This window comes from Chinchilla lanigera, unplaced genomic scaffold (assembly GCF_000276665.1).
Source record: "Chinchilla lanigera isolate Chin_1 unplaced genomic scaffold, ChiLan1.0 scaffold00008, whole genome shotgun sequence".
Taxonomy (NCBI): domain Eukaryota; kingdom Metazoa; phylum Chordata; class Mammalia; order Rodentia; family Chinchillidae; genus Chinchilla; species Chinchilla lanigera.
In genome coordinates, this window is record NW_004955409.1 from 8728106 (window position 1) to 8750869 (window position 22764).

At 54.9% G+C, this 22764-nt stretch overlaps 1 protein-coding gene across 1 annotated transcript in view; it reads right to left on the reverse strand.

Annotated features, from left to right (window-relative positions):
- The window catches only part of Samd4a (sterile alpha motif domain containing 4A), a 199967-nt gene that overhangs the window by 11674 nt on the left and 165529 nt on the right, over positions 1-22764 (reverse strand). Inside the window, exons 4-10 of the mRNA XM_005376760.2 lie at positions 22213-22322; positions 19935-20021; positions 13075-13396; positions 10926-11011; positions 6549-6667; positions 1969-2170; positions 551-677 (exon numbers count right to left, since the gene is read on the reverse strand). Of these exons, the coding sequence (XP_005376817.1) occupies positions 551-677; positions 1969-2170; positions 6549-6667; positions 10926-11011; positions 13075-13396; positions 19935-20021; positions 22213-22322 (1053 nt within the window). The remainder of the gene's footprint in view (positions 1-550; positions 678-1968; positions 2171-6548; positions 6668-10925; positions 11012-13074; positions 13397-19934; positions 20022-22212; positions 22323-22764) is intronic.

Sequence of the window (22764 nt, forward strand, 5' to 3'; positions counted from 1 at the left end):
CTAACAGCTCCCCTGGTCCCTGCGGCTGGCTTGGCTTCTGACAGGCGCTGCGATGCTCTGGTCTCTGGTTCCTGGGCTCCTGCCTCCTGTCACCTGCCTGCCCCCTTTCCACCTCCACGCCTCTCCCCGGATGTGCAGCGCCTGCTTTGTGGCTCTCTGAGGTCACTGCCCGCAGTGGTCTGATGGCCACACATGATCCCAGCTGCTGTGGGAGGCGTGGCGATCACAGTTCTCCAATCACCACTTTTTTCTCCCTGTCTCACCCTCCACCCCTCCCTGCTAGGGAACCCTCCAGGCATCCCTCTGGTTTCATCAAACTAGAAATACGAACAGCATCCGAAATATCTCCATCCAATCGTAGGGCTCGGACCTGCGTGCCCACTCCCCGCCAAGCAGCCGTTAGTGCAGTTAAAGGAGGGAAGACTCCCATTGGCTCCCAAGAACGCGCGCACGGCTGAGCCTTCCCTGCAGGGCCAGCGGGGAGCCCATTCTGGTGTCCCAGCCCCGCCCGTGAGGCCCGAGGAAGGGCACGGAGCCCCGCGGCGCGTACCTGGCTGCTGGAACATCAGCATGTTCTGCGGAGACGTGTGCACGGGCAGCGAGCGGGTCCTCTGCACGGAGCTGTGTGTGCGGCTGGGCATGCTGTTGCTGCCGCCGGGGTTGGCGAACCAGAGATTCTAGGAGAAAGGAAAAAGGGGGCTGCCAGTCCAGACGCCGGGGAGGGGCAGGGTGCAGGGCCCAGCAGGCACCCGGGGGGCGGAGACCCCAGGAGGACCTTCTGGCTCCCCTCCCGAGGCCTGGAGGTCGGGGTGTAGGGAGGTCGGGCCGCTGAATCCACCTTGCTTGGTCCAGGCCTGGCTCGCTCACTCTCTGCCAGGCCCTCCAGACCCACTCTACTCCCATGTCACCCTTCCCTGTCACTTTTCTAACAAGTAGGGATGAGGGGAAATGCTGGCAAGGAACAGCTCGGGCTGTTTCAAGGCTCTCGTGTGGGTTTTCTTTTTTTTTGGTATTTTTCCAGTACCGGGAACTGAACTCACGACCTTGCGCTTGCCAGGCAGGCGCTGTGCTGCTGAGCTAAATCCCCAGCCCTCCTGTCCGTTTTCTTTCAGAGCTGCTTGCAGTTTACAGTGGGGAGAGGAAGAACGGAACGGAGCAGCAATAGGCTGCCCCAAGCAGCTTGTGTTCCTGCAGTGACTTCCCCTTGACCCCGCCTGGGGGCTTGCAGAGCGCTTCCCCTGGGGGGGATCCTGCCTGTTCCCCTGGAAACCACCTTTCTGGTGGGATGACCCCTCATCCCTTGTTTCCCATGAGAACCCTGAGCCTCAGACTGTCTGTGTCTCACTAATCCCAGTGCCAGCCAGCAGGGCCGTGGGACAGTGAGGCCAGCTCTAGCCTGACCATGACCCGCTGGGGACATACTACTGTCCCAGATGGCCTCTCAGCCTTCCTCCCGTAGCTTCTCACTCACAGCGGACTACTTTGACCAAAGAGCTATTTGTCACAGATGAAAAGGCAAAGAAGCCAGGCGTGGTGGTGTACGCCTGCGATCCTAGCACTCTGGGAGGCTGAGGCAGGAGGATCGCAAGTTTCAGCCCAGCTTGGCCAACTTAACAAGATTCTGTTCCAAAATCAAAAAGGCTAGGGATGTCAATATGGAGCTCAGTGTGAAGGCCCAGGTTTCAATCACTAGTGCTGCAAAACAGAAGAAAAAAAAAAGAAAGCTCCTTGGGTGTTCAGGGGCCTCTGGTACCCAGACCTGGGACAGACGAGGTCTGCTGGGGGTGCCAGGGGTCAAAGCAAAGAAGTGACAGGTCTTGTGTGCCTTTCTAAAGGCATCATGCGCTATCCTCTGAGGCTAACATGGTATAGCGTGTCCTGGGCACAGCCATGGCTTGCGGTGTGTGGCAGGGGTCATCTGGGGAGAAGGCCTGAAGGACCTTCCCGGCCCGTGGGGACCAAACCAACCTGTCTTCCTTGTTTCATGATAGTGGGGTTGGCTGCAGTGTGGCGCTGGTTGGAGCTGACGAACCCGCTGGTGCCCAGGAGGCCCAGGCGGGCGGAGGGGACGCTCCGGGAGGGGATCTGGTACTGGCGCGGGTTCCTGCGGCCCATGCTGCCGCCCACAGAGCCGGCCGTCGGGAGGGAGTTGGACTGTCCGAAGCCGCGGCTGCAAGAGCAACAGAGTGGAGACGTCAGTCCTTCCTGGCCCCGCCCCCTCCCGAGCCCTGGTGCAGTGAGGGCAGAGACCATGATGGGCGTGGCAGCTGCGTGGAGCAGCCCGGGGCTGGTCCTAGACCTCGGCCGGAGGGCGGACAAGAGTGATCAAACAATATGGTGAACACCTACACTGAAAACACCCTTATCACAGGAAAAGGCATTGCCGACAGTGATGGGCTAAGTGTGTCAAAGAGCCGGAGAGTTCTGTGGGGGGTAGGCTGGCAGTGTGTCTTTTCGTGGGATGCGGTTTTTAAGTTTTTCACTATTTCTTGCTCACACTTCATCGGTCAACTGTTTACAACAATTTCTGGTAAATAACATGGCGCTGCGTCTTCTTCCACCTTGTTCAAAGGGTCTGGATGGTGCGACTTCCGGCTTTTCCCCAAAGTCAAAATAAGCATGAAAGGGAAACGTTCTGAGTGGATTCAGGACACCCAGGCAGCCGGGACAGCGCAACTGAAGACACTCAGGAAAGAGGACCCCAGAGCTGCCTCAGAAAGCGGCGAGAACGATGGGATGAGCGTGTGTGGAGTGAGGGGGAGGGCTCTGAAGGGGATTCATATTTTTTTTACTGTAATTAAAAAAATGTGTTAATATTTACTGTCATCTTTGATCAGCTAGAGAAGAGAAACAGAGCTTAATAATTTTGCCAAGCTACACTGCCAGCAGGGGGCAGCCCGGGACAGGCGCCCAGCAGGCTAAGCGGCCATCCTCGCCTGCCTTCTTCCACAGCTGTCACGCGGCAGCTGTACCCTTTCGTCCCTCCTAGGGAGCGGGGTGTGGGTGAGGGCAGGTTGCCCTTCCAGAGCCCTCAGCCGAGAGAGCAGCGAGCTGGGAGCAGCCCCGGGTCGGGCCCACGGACGGGAGGGAAGGCCCAGTGGCTGTGCCGTCCCCCTCCACGCTGGGTGGCCACAGCCCAATCAGCTCCTGCTGGGTAACTTCAGCCACTGGACAAGCGAGACAACGCCTGACCAGTCTCTACCACCACAAGATTGTCCAGAGGGGCAGCAGGCCCCGTCCTGGGGACAGCAGATGATGGTGCTTGCCAGGGCCCGGGGCCTGGGACACGCCTGTCCCCCACGCCAGGCCCTCCCTGCAGAGGGGCCTCACAGGGCTGAGGCGGTTGCACACTCCCCTGACCGGGCCCGGTGAGCTCAGCGCTCAAGAACTCGGCTTCTCCACCAGGCCTGCTTCTGGGAGGCTGCAGGCCAGCGGGGTTTCAGGAACCGGCACATTCTTTCCAAAAGAGTCAGCTTTAGTCACTCTGAGGTTTGGGCCGCGCTCCTGCTGGCCGCCACTAGATGGAGCAGACCGGCCTGACTGGTGCAGGGCAGCTCCAGCAGGCCGGGCAGATCCCGCAGACAGTGACGTAGTAGCTCTGCGTGGAGCTTCCCAGGGCCAGCGGCCCGCAAGCAGTCACTTCCTGAGGAGGAGGGTGCGTAAGTGCGCGTGTCAGGGCAGGGGGCTTTGGAGCTCAGCAAATGTTTCTCTTCTCCTCAGCATTCCTAAATCTCCTAGGAGAGAAGGGGCAGAGAAGAGAATTCCAGTCTGTCTTTCCACTTCAGGCTTTTGTGGCCAAGGAAACTTCTGGATTCCGGCCGGAAGTTCACCTCCACAGGTTCTTGGTCTCTCTGTGCTGAGAGCTGGGTCTCACCCTCTCTCCCGGCCGCCTTTCCTGCTCTTCACAGAGGCTGCAGATTTTCGATGTGAACGAAGAGGTGAAGGCCAGGGGCGGGAGAAGTGATTCCAGTGGTCACAGTTTCCTCTGGAAGGAGGACACTCTGAGACAGCTGTGCAGGTGGCGGGGGTCCAAGGGGGAGGTGTGGTGCTTGAACCTGAGAACCAGTCTGTGGGTTTCTGAAGTCAGGAGTCTGGCCACCTGGTAGCTGATTCAGTACTCTGCTAAGATCTTTCCTTATTTAGCATGGATAGCTTTTTCTCACTTTCTGTTTTGGTTGGATTTTTAAAAAGTTATTTCATATGCAAAACACAGCAGTCAATGAGTTGCTAAAAGGATGTGTGCTTCCAGAAAGGCTGCTTTTTTTTTTTTTTTTTGAGACAGGGTCTTGCTTTGTAGTTCAGGCTGGCCTTGAGCTCAAGGAGCTCCTCCCGCCTCAGCCTGTCAAGTGCTGGGATTACAGGCATGTGCCACCATGTCTGACACATTTTAAGCAATATAATGTGTAGAGGATTCTGTGCCGGGCTGGTCACTGGGAAAATGAGGGACCCTAGGACTCCTAGAATTAGGACTTAGCTATTTAGGACAGGGAGCAGGACATTCTGGGGAGGGGCTGTGATTTCCTGAGAACCCCCAGGCACTTAGCACAAATGCCTGGGTTTCTTAAGATCACTAAGCTTAATGACATATGCATGCTTTCCTGGGAAGAAACAGAGAGAAAGGAAAACTCCCCTTTCTCAAGCTCCTGTTCTGTGCCTCTCCAGATCGATTGGAGTCCATTACCTTGCGGTGCATGAAAAGTCTTAGATAGAACAACATTAATAAGAAGCAATTAATTTGGGATTTGCAATCATTCCAGCACAGGCTGGGCCGCAGTTACCTTTGTGTTATTGGAGAAATGGGTCTTTCCAAGCAAAGTACTAGCATAAGAAGATCCCAGAGGAAATACTTAGGAGGACAATTTCCAAGGTGTTCCCAACATCCAGCTGAACATCCACGACTAGTAACCAAACCCATCCTTTCTTGCCAATAGAAAGGGATCCATCAGGACTCTGACCTGGAGCGCCGTGGGCGAGCCCAGTCCAAGCCGCAGCTGATGATGCCCTGGAGAGGTCGGGGTGACTTCTGCCCATGCCACCCCCCAGCAGGGTTCTCTGATGTGGCACAAGGACACGCAGGGCCGACAGAGCTAGGGTTTGGAAGTTTGAGAGGAGGTGCAAAGAGTTTCAAAGTGCTGCCTCTGACTTCGGCCTCTGAAAGCTTCCTTCCTTTTGAAACTCGCATCCCCAGGACCTGGGGCTGCAGAGCTGGCGCCTCCTCCCCTTAGGTGAGTGACGTATCTGAGCGCGGCCTTGCCTCCCATCTGGAGCAGTGGGCATCCTCAGGGCAGTGGCCTTGCCCCAGCCCCCAGGGCTGGCGGTCCCAGAGGGCTTGGGCCAGGGAGCCGGCTATAGCTTCACTGGAACCACTCTTCCTGCCCATTGGCCCGGGGCTGTGAGCGTCGCCTGGCTCCGCAGTGATGAGGAGCCTCGGTCCAGGGCTGCCACTGGCCCGTGACCACCACCTACCAACCCATCTGTAGACCGAGGCTCAGTACACCAGCTCCATCTCATAGGGTTGTGGCAAGGATGAAGTCGCTTTAAAGTGCTTGGATACCGCTTGGCATGCAGTACGTGCTAAATAAATATTTGTTTCGTAAAGAACGATTGCCAATGTGATAGCACTAATTTTTAAATAAATCTTTCAGGATGACTTTTCCCAAACTCCAGCTGGTCTTACCTCCTTTAAATAATACAAAACAGTGATGTTTTAAGGCACATGTATGCAAATAAATGCCTCAGAATTTAATGACAGAGCTTCTACATATGCACTGAGAAATGAAATGATTTCAGAACCTCTGAGGTGCGAGGGAAGAAGTTTTTATCTGCTCGTGTGTGAAATGGAATGTGGATTATTTGGGGGTATTTGCATCCCCGCTCCCCAATGACTCCCTATCACTGTTCAACATGTCACCCCCTGCCCGCTCGGTTCCCCCGACAATCTGCAGTTCACCTTTTATATGCAAACGCATTCCTCAGTTTAAGGCCATGGGAAGGGAACAGGTCCTCAGCACAAGCAGGCTTATTTTTAACTGTAGTCGAGAAGCTGAAGTACTATGAAAAATCAAGAATGGTACCGCTCCACTCTTAGACCGCGCGGCTCTGACCAAAATAGACCAGCACTGGGCTCTTCACCCTGCCACCAACTATAATTAGCTTGTCTGCAGCTAGAGAGGAGAAAAACTTTACTACCACTTAAGGTGCTGATGGAAGAGCCCGTTTTTGTCCTCCCAGAACCCCCTTTGGTGAGTCGGCCACGCATGTTCAGCTGACACCCACGAACTCACACTCGCCTCCTCTCCTGAATAGCATCATTCTGACAATGCAAACTGAGTTACAACCGCCCACGTCAGCTCTCGCTCAGGGAGTACACTCCCTGAGAGCCTCTCCCCAGCCCCACCATATAAGGATGCCGCACGGAACTGGCCAGAAGGCATCCTCACGGGCAAGAGTGCTGTCCCCTCAGTTACCTCCCTGTCCCAGGAACCAGGGTGGGCAGGTGAGGTATTGGGGAACCAGCGTTCATCCCCAAGGACGAGACCCCAACATACTTTCTTTGCTGTCGATATCCTGATATGTCCAGCAGGGTTTTCCGAGGGAAAGACCGGAAAAGCTTCTGTACCTGCTGTTTCCATGACAACAATCTTTTCTTCTGTGTCTCTGTAAATGCCTGCAAAAACAAACAGGAGTTTTACATGGCGGAGACAGCCTGGCGTTAGAGGAAGAAACATGCAATTAATAGGGGAAAACATGGGTGTCTTTGCAGTTGCTTTTTCTTCATCTTTTTCCAGCCTGGTCCACACAGCAGTCCGTGTAATCGGGGAGCCACCTGTGTGGAAGATTCGCATTACCTGGCACTGCAGGCACCTGGAAAGGCAGCTGCATTCCACTCCGGACAGCCATCGCGTCTGGCTGCATTTTGGGCAGATCTGTACCCACCTTCGCCTCCTCTGACTGCTCTCCTGGACCATTCTTGGTCATTAACCAGGAATGAATCGCAAGACTTATTGTTGAATACCCCGGCTTTCGCAGGCTCCCTGCATCTTCATAATCAATGGAAATTCTAAACCACTCCAAAAATCAATCTGCTTGATGGTGTGTGGTCACCCTGGAGGGGTCGGTGGGGCTTCAGGGCATGGGGTAGATTCTCTACATTTTAAAGTTTTGTTGAGAAATCTTTAGTGAAGTGGCTCTATGCTCTGTAGAAAACCCCAACGCGCCAGTCCTGACCTAAACCTTGTCTATAGGTTAGGAAAACGGATAGATCTGATGTCTTCTCAGGCCTTTCTAGTAAATTGGTGTGTAGGTCTGTTTTGTCCACTGTCCCATGTACATCTCTATGTCATGTGTCCTTTGCCTAGAGCCTTGGTGCTCACCACAACCCAGGGTCAGGAGTCCCCAAAGCAGGGACTCTCAAATTCACAAGATTGAAATCAGCCCAGGCACCCCGCCCACACCCAAAGCCTCACTGAACAGATCTGGCGGGAGGTCCAGGATGCTTGCATTTGCAGCAAGGGCCCTGGTGACTCTGCAGGTGGAGCACAGATGCGTGGTGATAAACACCCCACGTGGTACGGGGCTCCCCTGCCAGGTGCCTGGGGCCGTGGACTGGCGCACGTGCTCCGGAAATTCACCCAACTCAATTAGCAGGAACGATGATGGAGATAACATTCCCAAGTGGCCTTGTCAATAAGACCTGAAATCCCTGAAGTACTGTAGTAATAAATATTAGAATGACAGACTAAGTGACTCCTTCCCAAAAAGGAAACAGATTCCTTAAATGAAGAGTTAAAAAGAAGTTTAACTTTCTCCCGAGGATGCTTAATCTTTCAAGGACCTGAGCACGGGACAGCGCTGTAGACAGAAGCAATGAGCTGTTAGCACACTGCGGCGATGTCCTCCGGATGCGAGCCCCCTCCCTCCTGCGTGGCTTTAGGCAGACACCGCTGAGGATGTTCACCAAGGAGGGCGACCCAAATGCAGGACTCAGTGCCCCACTGGAGGAAGAGGCGCAGGGCCCCAGGGTGGGTGTGGGGGGCCTGCACAGCTGCATGGTCCTCCCTGGTCTCTCTCACTTGATGGTGACGCTGAGTGTCCAATGACAAACACCTGCAACAACGGCAGGCAGGTGCTTCTGCTGGGTCAACAAAGGGAGGGGATGGCTGGTTTGGACCAGCTGTGGAGGGCCCAAGCTGCAGCTGTGCTGGTCGTGATGACTTGGGAGGAGCCCAAGCCTGTGCGTGGGGGGAAGGTTCTGGAAAAGATGGGGAGGGTGTGAATCCCTGCACACCTCCTGCAACCTGGGTGTGATAATAATACCTAAGTGGAGCCACGAGACACCACAGAAAGCACCGAGCATCCTTGGAACACACACCTAGCAACAGTGCCGTGCGCGCGCACACACACACACACACACACACACACACACACACACGTGGCTCCCGGATGCCCCAGCTAGCTGCCCTTTGGGGTGTTCTGTGCTCGTGTTTCATATGTGGTGTCTAACAGTGACCCTCAGCCCCAACACAGCACACATCAAGTGACCTCACGGTCTCGATACTGTATGGCGGAGCTGGTCTGGAGCCAGCCAGGACAACAGCTGGCTTGCGCCTCCCAGGGACAAGGGAGACAGTGGCTCACTTCACAGATGTCCTCCAAGGGGACCACAGCACGCGTGGCCTCTCAGTGGTGGCCCTCGTGAGAGGGGATGGTTCCACAGAGAGACCAGCTGACGGGGCACCGCAGGCACCAGGCTCCCTTGAATCAGTGAGGACCTCAGCAGGGCTGGGCGAGTGAGGTGGCCGGTTCTTCTCTGCTGGGCAGCACCAAAGCTGCAGCTAGGGGGTGGCCGGGCCCAGGGACTTCTGAGAGTTGCTTCTGTGTCTCCAGAGTTCTGCTCCTTTCTGGGCGTCTGCTAATGGCCATGATGCCTACTATCGGATGACAGCCCCCTCCGCTGGCAGCCCTGGGTCGGGCAAGGGAGCAGCTGAGTAGGGAGTCAGCGATGGGCTCTCCAGACACCACCAGGCAGCCAGTTCCACCCAGGGTCCCCGTCAGGCCCGGACGCACAGTCTGCCTGGGGGAACATGGCCGCCGTGCGTCCTGCAGTGCAAGAACCCAGCTTCCCAGAGACACCTCAAGCATGTGAGGAGTGAAAAGTTCGGGGTTACAGTTCAGGAATCCGAGTGGCTGGTCTCAGAAGCCACACCGATGAGGGCTTGCCCGTCCTCCTTGGGCCGCTCCTGGGCGCGGTGCCTTCATCTCTGAGAGGAAGGGAGGCTCCTGGTCAGTCAGCACCTCTGCGTCCATGCAGCTGAGGAACACACGCCCTGGCCGTGAAAGGGAGCCCTGTGTTCCTGAGCACAGCCGGCCTCAGCCAGGAAGGAGACAGTGCGTCTCCTCCTCCGGGGAGGCTGTGTTCTGCCCCTGGGCACTCTCGCTCTTCCTTGAACTGAAACCTAATCAAAGCCCTGAACATCTTTTCCCTTCCAGGCCAAGCACAGGCCCCTCGGTTGGTGGACGTGAACGCAGGCAGCAGACCGCTCACAAGCTCGCTCCTGCCCTGCAGCAAACAGCTGGTGAGGCACAAGGGCCATCTGTGGACGGAGTCACTCGGGGCTGCCAGGGAGGCCATGAGAGAGACACAGGGACCAGGTGCCCGGGGAGTGCGCAGGGTGGCAGGAAGTGAGATGCCACTTGCAGGCCAAGCTCCGGGCTGGTGTCGACCCACGGGGACCTGCCTTGTTCAACAGGGGCCTCAGGAGAACCTGCATGACTTGAGGCGAGGTGGAAGGTGCCTCCTGCAGTAGCTGGGCCTTGTCCCAAGAGCAGGCCTGGGAGGGAATGCAGGTTCCAGGTCGCTTTTCCAGGAAAAGCTCAATAAATATCTACGGAAGGAAGGGGTGGTGGCCTCCTTCCACGTGTGCTTGCTGCTTTCTGTCACCGTGGCGTAACCCACACGAGGGTGGCATCGCGACTAGACCTAGCGGAGGGCTGGTCTGGGCCTGTGGGGTGGGCGCCTCAGCACCTCCTGAAATAAACGCACCCACAATCCCCCACTGGAGGCTTTGGCAATCACAAGGCAGTGCTGGGTTGCTCTGGGGAAACCGTTAGTGAAGAAAGACTTTTTTTGTGAAAAAGCCAGGACTTTGGGACAGTTGAGAATTTCAGAAGATAGCCCGTCTGAGCTCCCAACCAGCCGGTCAGTATGCTCATGTAGCAACAAAGGGCTCTGGCTGGCGTGACCGGGCACACTCAGGAAGATGGTGAAAGGGAGGTGGCCCAGGGGGAGGCGTGTGCCGGTCCATCAGACCAGGGCACAGACCTGCCTCTGTCACTTGTTTATGGTGGGGGGTGTATGTGCCCAAGGAACCCAGACGCCTAGACCCGAGGCCCAACTCTCTCTCCCTAGGTGTTCCTGAGCAGCAGCCACCAGCCCAGCCGTGCCCAGCTCTGGGCTGTACGTTGAGGGCCTGGTAGGTACCACCCCAGCCCGCCTCAGTCCCCCTTAAAGGGACAAACAGCAAGTCTCCATCTGATAAAAACCACAAATCCAAATAGCAGACAATGATCAACCCACGACACACACATGCTCACAACTTCCTCCTCCAGCTCCCAGCCCTAAAAGACGAAATGTTTCAATTCTCAGGGTGAAGAACACCTGGTAATGCCTGGGGGGGGGTGCCCTAAAGTGTCAACCACTTTAGGCTGGAGGGAATCACTCAGGGATCCTGCAGTCAGCGCCCCACTGCCCCTGGAGCTCTGGGTGTGGGACCCCAAGGGTCACCTTTAGGTTGAAGGCTGCCCTCGGCTGGTTCTGCCTGAGCTGTTATTCATGACCGCCTGCTCCTCAAAACATGTGCTGGAGCCTGAGCGGTCCCATCACAGAAACCCGGAGAAGCACCGCGGTGAAGCAGGTCGTGACTCACCTCGTGGATGAGACACTTGTCTATGAGCTGAAGGTAGGAACTTATATTTTCCTCGTCGGGTCTGGAGACCAGGAGCTGCGTGCACACTGTGGACGAAGCGGGAGGGGTGAATAAGAAAAAGGCAAGCCCATTCAGACCTCGGCTGACTTCCTCTGAGGCCTGTCTTTACGTAAGGGCTGCGATAAAGGCCCAGAGATTCCTTATTTCACTCAAGTCAAGGCCTGGTCACCACGGGAGCCCTGCCCAGGAGCCCCTGGGGTTCATTCCTGTCATTCCACTCTGTACTGAGCCTCGACAGACACCAGGAGAGGAAGAGCCGGAGGCTGTGCTCTGCAAGGGGCATCCAAGCCAAAGCTGGTACTGCAGGGCGCAGCCCCCCATCGTTTAATGAAGCAGACGCACACCTCCCAGGTGGCAAGGCCGTGGCACTTGTGACCCAGGCACGAAGCTGGTGCTGTCAGACTGCCAGGCATGTGGGCGGCACAGGAAACCTGCCACTCAGCGCGGGGTGACATTCTCAGAGGGCTGTGCGCATGCGTACACACGCGGTGTACGTATTCCTCTGGAGGAAGTGCTGGGAGTGTGGCGGACACAGGCACTGGATTCTGCACGGCCACGTGCGGGGCCCACTCTGTCCTCGTCACTGCGGCCTCCAGCTCTGACTCTGGGGTGGGGGTTACAAGGCCCGCACAAGTGGGGGCACAAAAGAAGTCAGGCAGAGAGCGAGTCTGGCACCCCAAGCAGATCAGGCTGGGCAGCCGGGCATGGTATCCCGGTTCCTTCCTTGCCCTAAGCAACCTGGCCCAGAATCCCTCTTGTCCCAGTCTCCAGACGCAGGTTTTCAGTACAGCAGGGTTAGTAAGGACAAAAACTCAGAAGCAAAACCACCTTGATGGGGAGAGACCTGATAACATTAACCACGGCTCCACAGAAAGGCAGGGCCACCTCAGGAAGGGGCACTAGCCCCATGCTCAGTGGGTGTCGCCCACGGGGAGAATGGGTCTGCTCTGACCATTCCATCCCCGGGGAAGCTGGGAGCCCACTCCTTCCGAGCCAGATCCTTAGGATTTAAGTCCTTTGTAAGGATTTATGGGGTGAGGAGTTTCTCCTTGCAACTCTGAAGCTCAGATGTCCATTTCTTTTGGTGAAAGCTTGGTTTTTCAAATAGTCCAGGATATTGGACAAGAAACTGTTACCCCTTCCAAAGGAAAACTACTAGCATTCTCCACGTATTTAAAATAAGATTTCTGGTGAAATATCCCATCAAGCGCAATATTCTAGTGTTGGACGTTTCAGGGGCCTGGGACAGCACTGAACACGGAGCAGGCTCCTTCCATCGTCCGGGCACCATGTCACCAGTGGGGTGTTCAGTGGCCCCGAAAAGTGGCTGGTGGAGCTGTGGGTGAATGGGAGTACAGATGAGCCCCGAATGGCTGCAGTCCAGTGTGAGGTGGGCAGAGAAAGCCTGTGAGAGGGATGCCTTGCTCAGCCCGTGGTCAGGCGGCTTTCCCGGCCCAGGCGAGGGCTCCGCTGGGACTTGGAGGATGAGGGAGTTTGACACAGGTGGAGAACACGGGGTGAGCGGGGAGAGCTCTAGGCACGGCTGCCACGTTACAGATGTGCAGGCTGGGCCCTGTGAAAGCGCCTTTCAGGGTAAGAGCTACCAAGCCATGATACTCAGATGGGATGCATTTAAGGCTTCCTGAAGGGTAGGTCGGCCCGGTTCTGGGCCGAAGGAGACACAGCATGCAGGAGGCAAGACAGTGTACATGCTTCTGAGACACCTGTGGCCTGTGTGCCTCAGTCTCCACCGCGGCGGGGTGTGAAATTCTGAGGGTTAGGCGCTGCCTCCAGGACGCAGTGTTCTCCGCGCTAGAGCGCTTTGCGGTGCGGATGGAACATAAAGGGAGAACGCGGACACACGTGGCCAGGCCGGCCGCTACTCCTGGCCGCTTGCTCTCATCAGCGGCCAGGAGAGGACCCTGTCCCCGCCTCCACCCCACCTTCCCATCCCCCAGGCCATTGGTGCTTTGGTGGGGACCCTGGACGCCCAGCTCAGGCCTCAGAGAGGCTGGAGCCCGGACCTGAGCGGTCCTCCTGCCTGCGAATGAGCGGATGCGAGTTCACCTGGCGCCAGGCGAGAACCCACCTTTCCCCATGACGCGCGTGAACTGCCCGGGAAGGTCCCCCTCGGGCAGGGGCGCCACGGCCAGCTCCCCATCGCAGCTGCTCAGCTGGTGTGGCTGCAGCCCGCCGCTGGCCCCCGCGGTGGCGCTGGCCGAGGCACTGGTGGCTGCGGTGGCCGCCGCGTCCTTGCCATCGGGGCTGGGGCTCTCGGGGCCCAGCAGCGGGGGCTCCCGGCGGCGCGCCTCCGGGGTGGCGCTCGGGGGGGTGTAGGCCTTGATGGGGGTCAGGATCATCTGGTGCAGCTCCTGCAGTGGGGCGCGCAGGCTGCCCCCCTCGATGATGTCCTGCGGGGCAGAGGAGAAGACGGCGTGAGGTTTGGGGCTTCTCCCTGCTGGCCTGCTCCCCGCCCCGCCCTGGCTGCCGCCGCCCCTCAGTCAGGGCGCTCCCCGGAAAAGCGGCCACTGGACCCTCCTTGTGACATCAGCCCAGTAGAAAACTTGGGAACTGGATTTGCATAGTGAGAAAGCCCAAATCACCCGATAACCCCCGGTAGAGAAGTCGCTCCTCCTGCCTCTGCCTCCCAAAGTGCCGTAATTACGGAGTCTACCGCCAGGCCCAGGGCTAAAATGCATTTCTTAGGTTACATTCACACACCTTATAATCGGTAACAACCTGGGGTCAGAGCGCGGCTTGTGTCTTGCTCCTGCTTTGATCTAAAGAAAGGACCCGGGTCACGCACACCTGCACTCTGCCCACGCTGCCACTAGCACGGGGTAGGGATTCCAGGCACAGGCTCCAGGGCAGGTGCCCAAGTCTGAATTCTGGCCCTGCCGTGTGACCTTGGACAAAGGAGTGAACCTCTGTTTCTCTGTGCACAAAACGAGGATAACAAGGGCAGCCGCTTCATTTGGGGCAGCTGTAAAGCCGCGGGTCCCTGTCGGTTGCTGTGTTTCGCGTGGCTCGGTGAGATGAACTCTGGTTGAGGTTCGGGCTAAGGGCGCTGGAGCTGGGGACATGGTGAGAGCGCCCCCTACAGCTCCCTCGGGAGTTCACAGCCTACCTGGAGGAGGCCACTGAGGGTTCATAAGCGTGTGGAATAGGGGAGGGGACCCCAGGGGGCGAGGGCACAGGCTGTGGGGTGGGGCACAGCAAGGAGGGTCTGGTGGAGCTGGGTCGAGGGGAGGATGGAGTCCGCAGCCTGATCATGGAGACTGGGATGTTAGAATTTATTCTAAATGAGGACGGAAGCTAGGGAAGGTTTTTAGCAGGGAAGTGACAGTTTTAAAGGGGTGATTCTGGAGGGAAATACATTTCATGTGATATTATAAGAGAATATCTAATTATCTGTGATCAAAATATACAGTGAAAATGAAAATATTACAGTAAAAGACCCTGCCATGAATCACCCTCAAAATTCTCCCCGTGGCTTTGAACACAACACTCGTCCCACCGTTCCTGCCACTTTCTGCAGCAGCTCTGGAGCCCTCTTTCCTGAGTGTCTTTCTGAAGTGTGATCAAAATACAGCGAATGCTGCCGAGTGCCAGCCAACGGGAAGGCAGGCTCGTACAAACGTCCACCTCATGCTGGGTCCTCCTTCACCTTCGTCACAGGCTCTGGCACCAGGCGATACCTGGCCCTTCCTCAGAACCGAAGTGGCATGAAAGGGAAGCGTTTTAAATCAATTCAGCACATCCAGGCAGCCAAGACAGTGCGACTAAAGACACTCAGGAAAGAGGACACCGGAACTGCTGCAGAAGGTGACAAGAATGATGGGGTGAGTGTGTCTGAGGCAAGGGGAGGGTTCTGAGGGGGGATTAATACAAATGTATCTTTTACTGTAATAAATTTAAAATTTGAACACTGACTGTATTTTTGATCACATGTATGGACTATATATCCATACTTATATGCTACATAAGAAAATAAAATCTACATGCACAGTTTGATACACACGGCCTTACTTACTGGTCAAAGGATGCTATTGGTCAAAGTTGATTCTGCTAGGAATGACAGGTCTGGACAGGCCAGGGACTCAGTGTGGCAGGGGTCAGGCTGGGTCTTCCCCGGCTGGCGGGGTGGAGCCCTATGCGGCTCTGTGACCGCCCCCCCATGCAGGTCCAGCTCTTCCTGGGACCAGGAAGGACGCTATCAGTCGGGTCCCTGATTACTAATGAAGAACTCAATCTTGGGAGAGCTAGCAAGGCCATAATTTTCCAAGCTTGTCGTATAAAGACCCAAGCCATTTCCAGGATCCTGTCTTCCCAGGGATGTCGGAGAATGCAGACCTCGACAATACAGTTGCTTCCCAAGGCACCCAAGCCTTTCCTGGGAATCCACCGGAGAGGAAAGGGGCAGTGGCCACCCTGGACACGGGTGTGTCAGCTCTGGGCAGCGGGGTGCCAGCAGCCACACCCTGCCATTGGCAGGAGCCTGCTTTGTCTGGGGAGAAGGTTTGAAGTGGAGCCTTAGCCTGGCTGGCATGTAGGTTTTATCAAGGAAGTGTAGTTCTTTTTTTTTTTTTTTTTTGGTACCGGGAATCAAACTCACGACCTTGCGCTTGCCAGGCAGGCGCTGTGCCGCTGAGCTACATCCCCAGCCCTGAGGGAAGTGCAGTTCTAACTAGCCAGCAGAAGTGTCCAAAGCTGGCCAGAGCCACTGTTCAGCCTGCATTAGGGAAAAAGTTGTTTGTCATGGACACACACACGTGTGTGTGTGTGTGTGTGTGTGTGTGTGTGTGTGAGAGGGTCTTGCTGTGTAGTCCAGGCTGGCCTTGAGCTCAATAGGTAGCCCACGGTGGCCTTGAACTCACAGTGATTCTCCTGCCTCGGCCTCCTGAGTGCTGGGAGTACAGGTGTGCACCATCATGCCCGGCTCTCATTTGCGTTTTGGAAGAGGGCTGTAGAGTCCTTCCTTCCTGCCAAATGCAGTGGCACAGAGGCGGCAAGAGCAGCTTGGCCCGGGCTGGAAGCCCAGGGTGTGAGCAGTGGTGCATCCTTGATTTCACAGGAGGTTCGTGTGAAAGCGGATAATGGGAATGTGGTCTGCACGGGCCACCCGGATCACTCAGGGGACGGCAGGAGGGACAAAGTCACCCGGCCCGGCCTGGCCTGGCTCTCTTGGGCCTTGGAGGGAGCTGGTTTGGTGCCTTTCCTTGACATGTGACAATAACGAGGCATTTGGAAAAGAGAGTTTCAGGCAAAGTGTTCCCAGCATGTGGTGTGACATGCCCCTGGCCTCAGGCTTCCCAACACTAACAGGACACCTGTGGTGACGTAAGTCGCTCTCTTTTTTCCTTTGGTCCCTAGCAGCCGCCAGGCTCAACCCTTGGCCAGACCCGGCTCTTCCCTTGGGACACAGAACACCTAAGTTGTCAGCATAAAATTCTCACCATACCTGGGGCCCCCATGGGATGATGTCATCAGGAAGGAAGCTGTGGGGACAGGAAAGAGGGACCCCCACCTACTACTGTGGGGGGGTTCAGAAAAAGAGGGGCAGTGAGCAGCATGAGGGACAGAAAGGACAGGTGACAGGGGCCCAGAGATGACACAGGAGTGTGTCCTCCCCTCAGAACAAGCAGCTGTCCCGGCTGCGTTAGGAGGTTGCTGTCAGGCCCTGACGCACAGATGTGTGCAAAACTGTTTTTTAAAAAGTACAAGGTGCACCTTACTATTATCACATCTCAGGATACTGGAAGTATTTACGGTTAATGCTACTCAGTCTAACTGCGGTCTCAGACCTGTGCTCAAGGAGCAGGTCTGGATGCATCTGAAGAAAAAGCTCGGGTTTCCAGAGAAGCCCTCTGCCCTGCTCCTCTACCTGGAAATAAATAGAAGCAGTGTGTGTGTGTGTGTGTGTGTGTGTGAGAGAGAGATTTTTCACACTTTAGGGGAGAGGTGAAAGGAAAGGACATATATCAAAGCACATAAATGTTGGAAGCTTGACTCCACTAACCAGTCTGATCTTCCTTTTCTACCAAACCCTTGAGAAGTCTGGCCATGTACCGGTGGCCTGCTCCCACGACCACACTCCTGCTTCGTGGCTTTCTGAGTCTGTCCCCTTCCTTTCTCCCGAAACCTTCTCATCACGGTGGCCACGACAGCTGGTGGGCAATTCCAAGCGACAGCATTCGTGTCTATGTGACATGTCGCTGGCGCTGGGGAGAGCCCCTGCTTCCCACACTCCTGACCCCATGGGTGGGGCTCGGGGCTCAGGGCACACAGCTAGTGTCACTGGGTGCTTGTGAATCTTAGGGACAGACCTTAGGGTCTTCCAGGAAGGTCTGACTGCCAATTACAGATGGCCTGAGAGAGACCGAGTCCCTCAGACCTGCTGTGTTGTGGACTCCAGACCTGCTCTTCTGGTCATGACGTGCCATTCCCCAGGGGTCCTGTAGCCCCTCGGTCCCAACCCATCCGACTGAAACCCCCTTCCCCGCCCAGTAGTCCCTTCTATATTTCTGTCCCCACATGTCAGACACCCAAGCCCAAACTTCCTGATGGCCTCCGGGTGCCCTCTAATGACCGCCTCCTCCTTCTCCATCCTTGCTGCACCCCTTTGGGCTCAAGGCCACCATGGAGAGGCCACCAAGGCCCCCTGGAGTTTCCCAGCAGCAGCTTTTCCTCCTCACCCCGCAGACTCATCTCCTTCACCCCCAGAAGAGTCCCCGCATGGCTTGGTGGTGACACGGGTCACACTGCACTGTGAGGTCATTAGCTACCACCAGTGCACACCCCAGTGCGCCCACGGTGGGCACCAGCGTCACTCACTCAGGCAAGGAGGGCACAGTGCGTCCAAGCGGCCACATTGCAAGTGCTCAGTGCAGCATGGAAGGGCTGCGGCCGGAGCCGCCTACACCTCCCGCTGATTACGAACTGGCTGCAGGTGGGGTCCCTGAGGTCTCCTTAGAAATCTGGCTTCTGTGTGACACAAGAATGCTGGAGGCAGGCAGGGGGGTGACTACAGCGTTTCCAACAGCATCATCTGCCCAGGCACTGTCTGCCAACGCCTGGGCTGAGTCTGTCCCTGCGCCAGCGTGGGAACAGGTGACCAACAAGCTCCTCTCTCAAATAGGAGGGGAGGCTGGGACCCTGGGGCTGGGGGCTCAGTGCTCTCCCCCCGCAGGCTGTCAGCTCCTGAAAGGACAGCAGGCAGGGCGGCCCACTGTCGGGGATTCTGAAATAAGCTCAACCGGCCACCAAACAGGTGGCGTTTCCTGTGTCCAAGAGTGCAGTGGATAAACTCCCGACTGATTTCCTCTAGGTCGTCCACTCCCATCACACCCTTGGCGTCTTTTCTCTCTCCCACTCTAGGGAACTATGGAGAGGAAACACTTTTGCGGAGTTGGTATTATTCTAGGTGTGCCTGTAGGACCCGGAACACGACCGACTGATCAGAGTCGGCTGGCAGGCCACGGCACCTCTGGCCACCCGCACTACCTTGCTGCCTGGCTCCACGCTGACAGGGGCCACGGCTGCAGGAGACACAACCACAGCAAGTCAGTGTCTGTCTCAGGAGGGCGTGTTTCCTCAGGACCGGGGGTGTGTGTGTGTGCAGATGAATTCCTGGAGGACGCACCAGCAGGAAGACAGGGAAAACGTTCTCGCACCAAGTTACTTAGCAATCTATTCCTCGTGCGAACTGTTTTCTGTAGTTTCTCACAGATGCGGAGTAACTGGCCTTTGGGGTGGACCCCCAAAAAGAGAACAGTTTCTGAGATTAAAAATGACAACAATCACTGGTAGAGCTGCTGGCAAAGGAGTTAGCACGAAATGAAGAACAACAAAACCTCAGGTGTGGCTGGCGAGCTCCCTCAGAGCCCGCGCTTCACTTGAATTAAAACCCACCTTTAATCAGCGCTGCTTGTCTGTCCACCCAGAGGGTTTAAAAGGAACTGTTTTCTGAGTATATATAACACTGTTATATGACAGGTAGTAAATGTAACTTTAAGTAGTGTATATAAAATTACATCCCCTTTTTCTTTGTGAATAAGTTAAACAAATTCCCACTCCATTAAAATGTTTGTGTTCACTAAACTCACTTCGCTTTGCCTGCCTTGATTTTTTGCCTCTTCCTAAAGCTCCCAGGGTTACGGAAATGTGGTCACTCTGCTCTGAGGCTGCAAACAGCTGTGGAGTCCCCCACACCTCTCCCACCACCAGGGCACAGATTCCCAGGGCCGGGACAGAGGTGACACAGGTTTGCAGTGTGTGGGATGGGACTCGGATCTCCTTTGGCCCTTACATGAAATCATACAGTCACGAAGCCCTAAAAATGACAGTTATTACCAGGATGCCATCCCAATGCAAGACAAGGGGGAAGCTGCGCAGACAGCACACAAGAAGGGACAGAGGCACCTGAATGACCTGTCACAGCGGGATAGGCTGCTTGCAGCCTTTCGTGTTTTGGAGGTGGTTCCTGTCTGAGGCAAGGGGACCCACTCTGTCATTTAGTCTGAAATTATTCTCCAAATGGCTGGCTCTGCCTGCCCGATGCTTTTGTCCACACTGTATGGAACTTGGGGTATCCTTGTTGGTCTTTGCCACCCGGGCAGGGGTAGCAGCTATCAAAAGCAGACCCTCCATGAGTGGAAGGCAAGAGGGAAGCACTTTGCATGCTCCCTGGTCTGTTTTTCCTTTTCATGAAATTTTTATTTAACTCCTCGCCTTGTCTCCTTACAAACAGACACTGAAGGGTGCACCTGACCCTCATCAGAGGTCTAGGGTAGCTGGTCACGAGGCAATTGGAACCCTCACTCCAACATCGCTTCCTGTTTCTGAAGGAAGCCACAGCTTAAAACACTCTCTGTGGGGAACTTCCCTTGGCCCACTTTCCCGTGATGAAGTGTGAAGGTAGAAACGTGCCCTCACCCACCGATAACTTACCCTTTCCAAAGACTTCAGGAGGTTTTGTCTTTCTTTGAGCTTCTGAATACTGATGACAATTTTGTGTCTTGCGCCTTTGGTAACATTCTGTAATTAACCACAAGTTTATGTTCACAAATATCCTTTTAAGAGCCAGCTCACACAGTCTCTCAGCAGCTACTCACGACTTTATGTATGCTTTGCGCTATGCGTGCCAGCAGGCTGGTCAGCATGCGTTGGTCTCTTGCGCTGGTACCCACTGCCCTAAACTTCTCGCTAAATTCTCACTCCATCTGTCTAAAGGTCTGCCTGTGTCTTTTGCATGTGACTTTTGGGACAGCGAGCTTCAGAGAAGCCAGCATGGAACTTCTTCAGTCTCTTAAGACTGAATTTGGGGTCACATGCACCCCTCCTTCTGCCTCCATCATTTTAGTCTCTCTCGGGTCCCCTTAAGCATATCCTTTTTACACATCTTCAGGACATATGAAGCCCAGTACAGTCTCTGTGGATGTCACAAGACAGGCAAGTTCTCTTAGTTTAACGGCTTTCTTTTGTTTGCACAAGGAAAACCAGAATAGAAAATGAACTTCAACCCCTAATTCACTCATCAGTTCAGGTCAGTGTTAGGGTTCACGGCTGAGAGTTGTGGATTTCATCTCCTTGACTGTGAGCCTAAGGATCCCAGCAGACCCTTGTGCACTGCAGACATGCCAAGTTCCCTAGTAGGAGGTCCTTTTTCTAATCAGGCTTCTAATAAAAACTTCTGTGGGGGGCTGGGGATATAGCTCAGTGATAAAGCGCCTGCCTGGCAAGCGCAAGGTCCTGAGTTTGATTCCTGGTACCAGAAGAAAAACAAAAAACAAAAAAACCAAACAAACAAAAAAATAAAATAAATAAAAACTTCTGGGGACCTCTTGCAACCATTTCATCTTTTTTTTTTTTAATGGAGAGAGGATGAGAATAACAGCAACATTTCCCTTAGTTAGAATAAGTAAGTCTCAAGCAATGCAAGAATCCACTCTCTTAGATAAAATACTGCGGTATGTTTCTATGTCACCATAACTTTGGGCTCAAATGAGTTAAACTACTCTGAAAAGTTGGTGCCAGCTCCCGGCTTTGCCCACTGTGGTGCTTGTTTCTCCTCAAGTTCAGCAACTGATGACTTAGATTTTTCCCCCCTTAATTCTGACCCAAACACAAACACGCTCTTAAAAAAACGGTTCTCATCCATCCCTGAGATCTCAAGCAGTGACCAAATGCGAAAGGCAGCGGGAGGAGTGTCAGGAAGCTGGAATCGGCGCCTTTCATTCTCTGAGAATGAGCAGCGACTCTGGGCTTTGTCTCCCTCTCAACACTGGTATTTGGCCAGGCGCACAGAGGTTCATGGAGGGACCTGCATCAGCAGCGAGAGCGCAGAGCTCAGAGGAGAGCAGGCACACAGACCAGCCCCGCCCCAAGGGCATACACTCCCCTTTCTGCGGGGAAATATTCTTAGACCATTCCGAACACCAGTTCTTTAAAATAATTGCTCAAAGGAAACTGAGGTCAACCTGAAACATGGAAATAGCATTTTAAACGAGGGAAACAAGGATGTCGGTCAGCTCAGTGGACTAGAGCTCAGCCTGGATAGGAGACGTGTTTAACTTTGAGGGGTTTGTAGACCAGGCCTTTGACATCACGCTCGAGAAAGATGCCTTAGAAGGGAGGAGGAACTTTGTCCTTTTATGACATACAGAAGGGGAGGAAAGTCTGAGACCTGGGGAAATCTCATTCTTAATCTCGGCCCCATGCTATATTCGAGGTGGCTAGAGAAAAACAATATTTAAAACAATTTACTCCAATCTTGACTAAGACTGGTCTGGATATAATGTTGGAAAAGCACTAAGGCATGTCTGGGGGCCGGCTCGGTGCCCCAGGTCCAGTCCGGTTAGAAGGTCACTAACCGCTAAGTGACCGGAATGAACGACAGACAACAGCGCTGGCCCTACTTAAACAAGTCCTGGGAGGTGGGTGACAGAGGCGGTGAGCTGCGACGCTGACTCTTTGGGGCGTTGGCCCACCATCACTTCTTCCAGGAGAATCCAGACTTCCTCAGCACCCTGGAGCTCAGAGAGTGCTCAGATTCAGTCTTGTCCTAATGCTCGCTACCCCCAGCTCTTCCCAAAGGTTGTCTGTGTGGCCTTCGTCTCCCATTGGACCCCTGGGCAGAAACTCAGCTGCAGCCACCTCTGCTGTGCCCGGCACCTGCCAGTCCCTAGAATAAGGTGGGTGCAGGTTGGTGTGGGGTCCGTGCACATACCTGAGCCTCCAGCTGGCACTCGGTGAGGGCCATCATCTCCTCGTAGGTCATCTGCGAGAACAGTGCTGCGTACTTGTGCAGGCGCAGGCTCTTCAACCAGGCCGGAACATCTGGCGTGCAAAAGGTGCAAGAGATGGGGAGAGAAGAGACATGAAGGGAACAAGAAGAAGCGACAGAAGGTGCAGGAGGAGACAGAGAGACAGGAAGAGGGAGAGAGAGCGCAAGGAAGAAGAGGGTGATGATCGGAAGAAAAGAAAAAAATCTTTCGTTACTACTTGTCCAACTTTGGCAGAAGACGATGGACGCTCAAGTCTCAGGCTGACCCTGACCTTCTCACAGGTGGGTTTTGTATTTTACTTCAGACAAGGGGTTGTTAACTTGGGGTCCATGGGTTCCCTGGAATTATGTGCGGTTTGCTGGGCAAGCATCACCCGTAGCTTCTGTAAGAAGCTCAAAGGGGCTCATGACCAAAAAGGGCTTGGTGGGATCACTTCTTTGTGGACTTGGAAAGAACTGACTTAGATGTTTTTTTTTGTTTGTTTGTTTTGTTTT